Below are 1,617 nucleotides of genomic sequence, written 5' to 3'. Positions count from 1 at the left end.
TGAAAGCTAACCACGACGTGATGGGAGACGCCGTCAGCATCATTGCTTACACAGGCAAGTTCAAAGCAAAAAAAATAAATTTGTTTTCCTGGTTCAAACGCTGTTGGGTTGTGATGTCACTGTTTGGATGCTTTGAACAGTTCCTGATCCGGTCTGGGACCTGACGTTGGTTCCCGGGAACAAGCAGCTCACAGCGAAGTGGAACTACTCGGAAACTGCTGATGTGACATTCACGGCCGAGGTGTGGAAGGACAAACAATTCATTCAAAAATTCACCACCTTGGAAAACAAGGAGATTACGTTTGGAGACCTGAAGTCTGCAACCAATTACACGGTGTATGTCTATGCTGTTAGTGGCACGCATACAGGAGTAAACGTGTCCACCTCAGAGTTCACCTGTAAGTTTATTTAAAAAACAATGTAAATACCTCATGATGGCATAGAAGTCAGTAATGTTAAATCAAGTACTCAAATGATGATCATTACGTTTCTGTGTTGTATCTACCAGTACCCGCGAGTCCCCAAAACCTCAGATCACCGTTCAACTCAACAGACAAGATCACCTTGGAGTGGGACGCTCCTGACGGCATAACAGAAGCCATATACATTATTAATTTTACCAGTATCTGGAGTCAGAGTTCTAAAGTAGAAGTTAAAGACATCACCAGCCATAACTTTACAAACTTGAAATCAGGAACCAGGTACTTTTTTCAAGTCTACAGCAGAGCTGGAGAGTTTACCAGTTTACCGACAAGCTACAATGTTTCTACAGGTGAGAACTTTAATTCTTAAATCTGAGATCTTGGAGGTCATTGTATAGGCTCTGAGCTTTATATGATAAATATTTTCTGAAACTTAAAAAAAATATTTTTTTTGTTTATTGTCTCTTGAAGTACATCTATTTTCTAACTGTTTTATGTTTTATGATGAAAAAAATAAATTACAGTATTTTCCAAACTATAAGGCCTTTTAAAAGCCAAAAGTTTTTTTCAAAAAACAACAGTGGACCTAAAAATGTGTGGCACCTATTAAATGGAATAGTTATGGTTGTGTTTGCTGATATCAAAGTGATTTTGAGAGTTACACGACGCGCTCTGTCAAAATGTCAGACAGTTTTTTTACAAGTTGCAAGCAAGGTTTGGTGTTATTGTGACTAGGCTTACAAGTAGCAATATTATAGACTTTGTTTTTTATGTGTTTAGCATAGTTATACGAAAGTTCTTTTTTTTTGCACTATCAGTCTCTTTTTTTACGTGTTCCTACCAAAGTTGAGAGTTAGCTTGATTACAGTAACGCTTGTCTTAGCGCTATCAGTCTGACTTTTTACGTGTTAGCATCGAGAGTTAGCATAGTTACAATAACGTTTGTCTTAGCGCAATCAGTCTGACTTTTTACGTGTTAGCATCGAGAGTTAGCATAGTTACAATAACGTTTGTCTTAGCGCAATCAGTCTGTTTTTAAGGTGTTACTAGTAAAGTTAATAGTTAGCGTTCTTACAGCAACATTTCTTTAAGCACTTTCAGTCTGTTTTTATCTGTTCCTACTAACATTGAGAGTTAGCATAGTTACAGCAACGTTTTTTTTTTTTTTTTAGCTCTATTTGTCTGTTTTTTAGGT

General features: G+C 37.1%; 1 protein-coding gene across 1 annotated transcript; it reads left to right on the top strand.

Annotated features, from left to right (window-relative positions):
* Positions 1-6: 6 nt before the first annotated feature.
* LOC112138342 (fibronectin type III domain-containing protein 1-like) lies at positions 7-1,610 on the top strand. Its single transcript, XM_024260900.2, has 3 exons — positions 7-54; positions 141-398; positions 509-1,610. Exons 1-3 carry the CDS (start codon positions 21-23, stop codon positions 790-792), a joined length of 576 nt encoding a protein of 191 aa, XP_024116668.2. The 5' UTR covers positions 7-20; the 3' UTR covers positions 793-1,610.
* Positions 1,611-1,617: the final 7 nt, after the last annotated feature.

The sequence above is a fragment of the Oryzias melastigma genome, unplaced genomic scaffold (assembly GCF_002922805.2).
Source record: "Oryzias melastigma strain HK-1 unplaced genomic scaffold, ASM292280v2 sc04884, whole genome shotgun sequence".
NCBI classification, from domain to species: Eukaryota; Metazoa; Chordata; class Actinopteri; order Beloniformes; family Adrianichthyidae; genus Oryzias; species Oryzias melastigma.
Note: the sequence above shows the minus strand (reverse complement) of the source record. Positions and strands in the feature narration are given on the sequence as shown.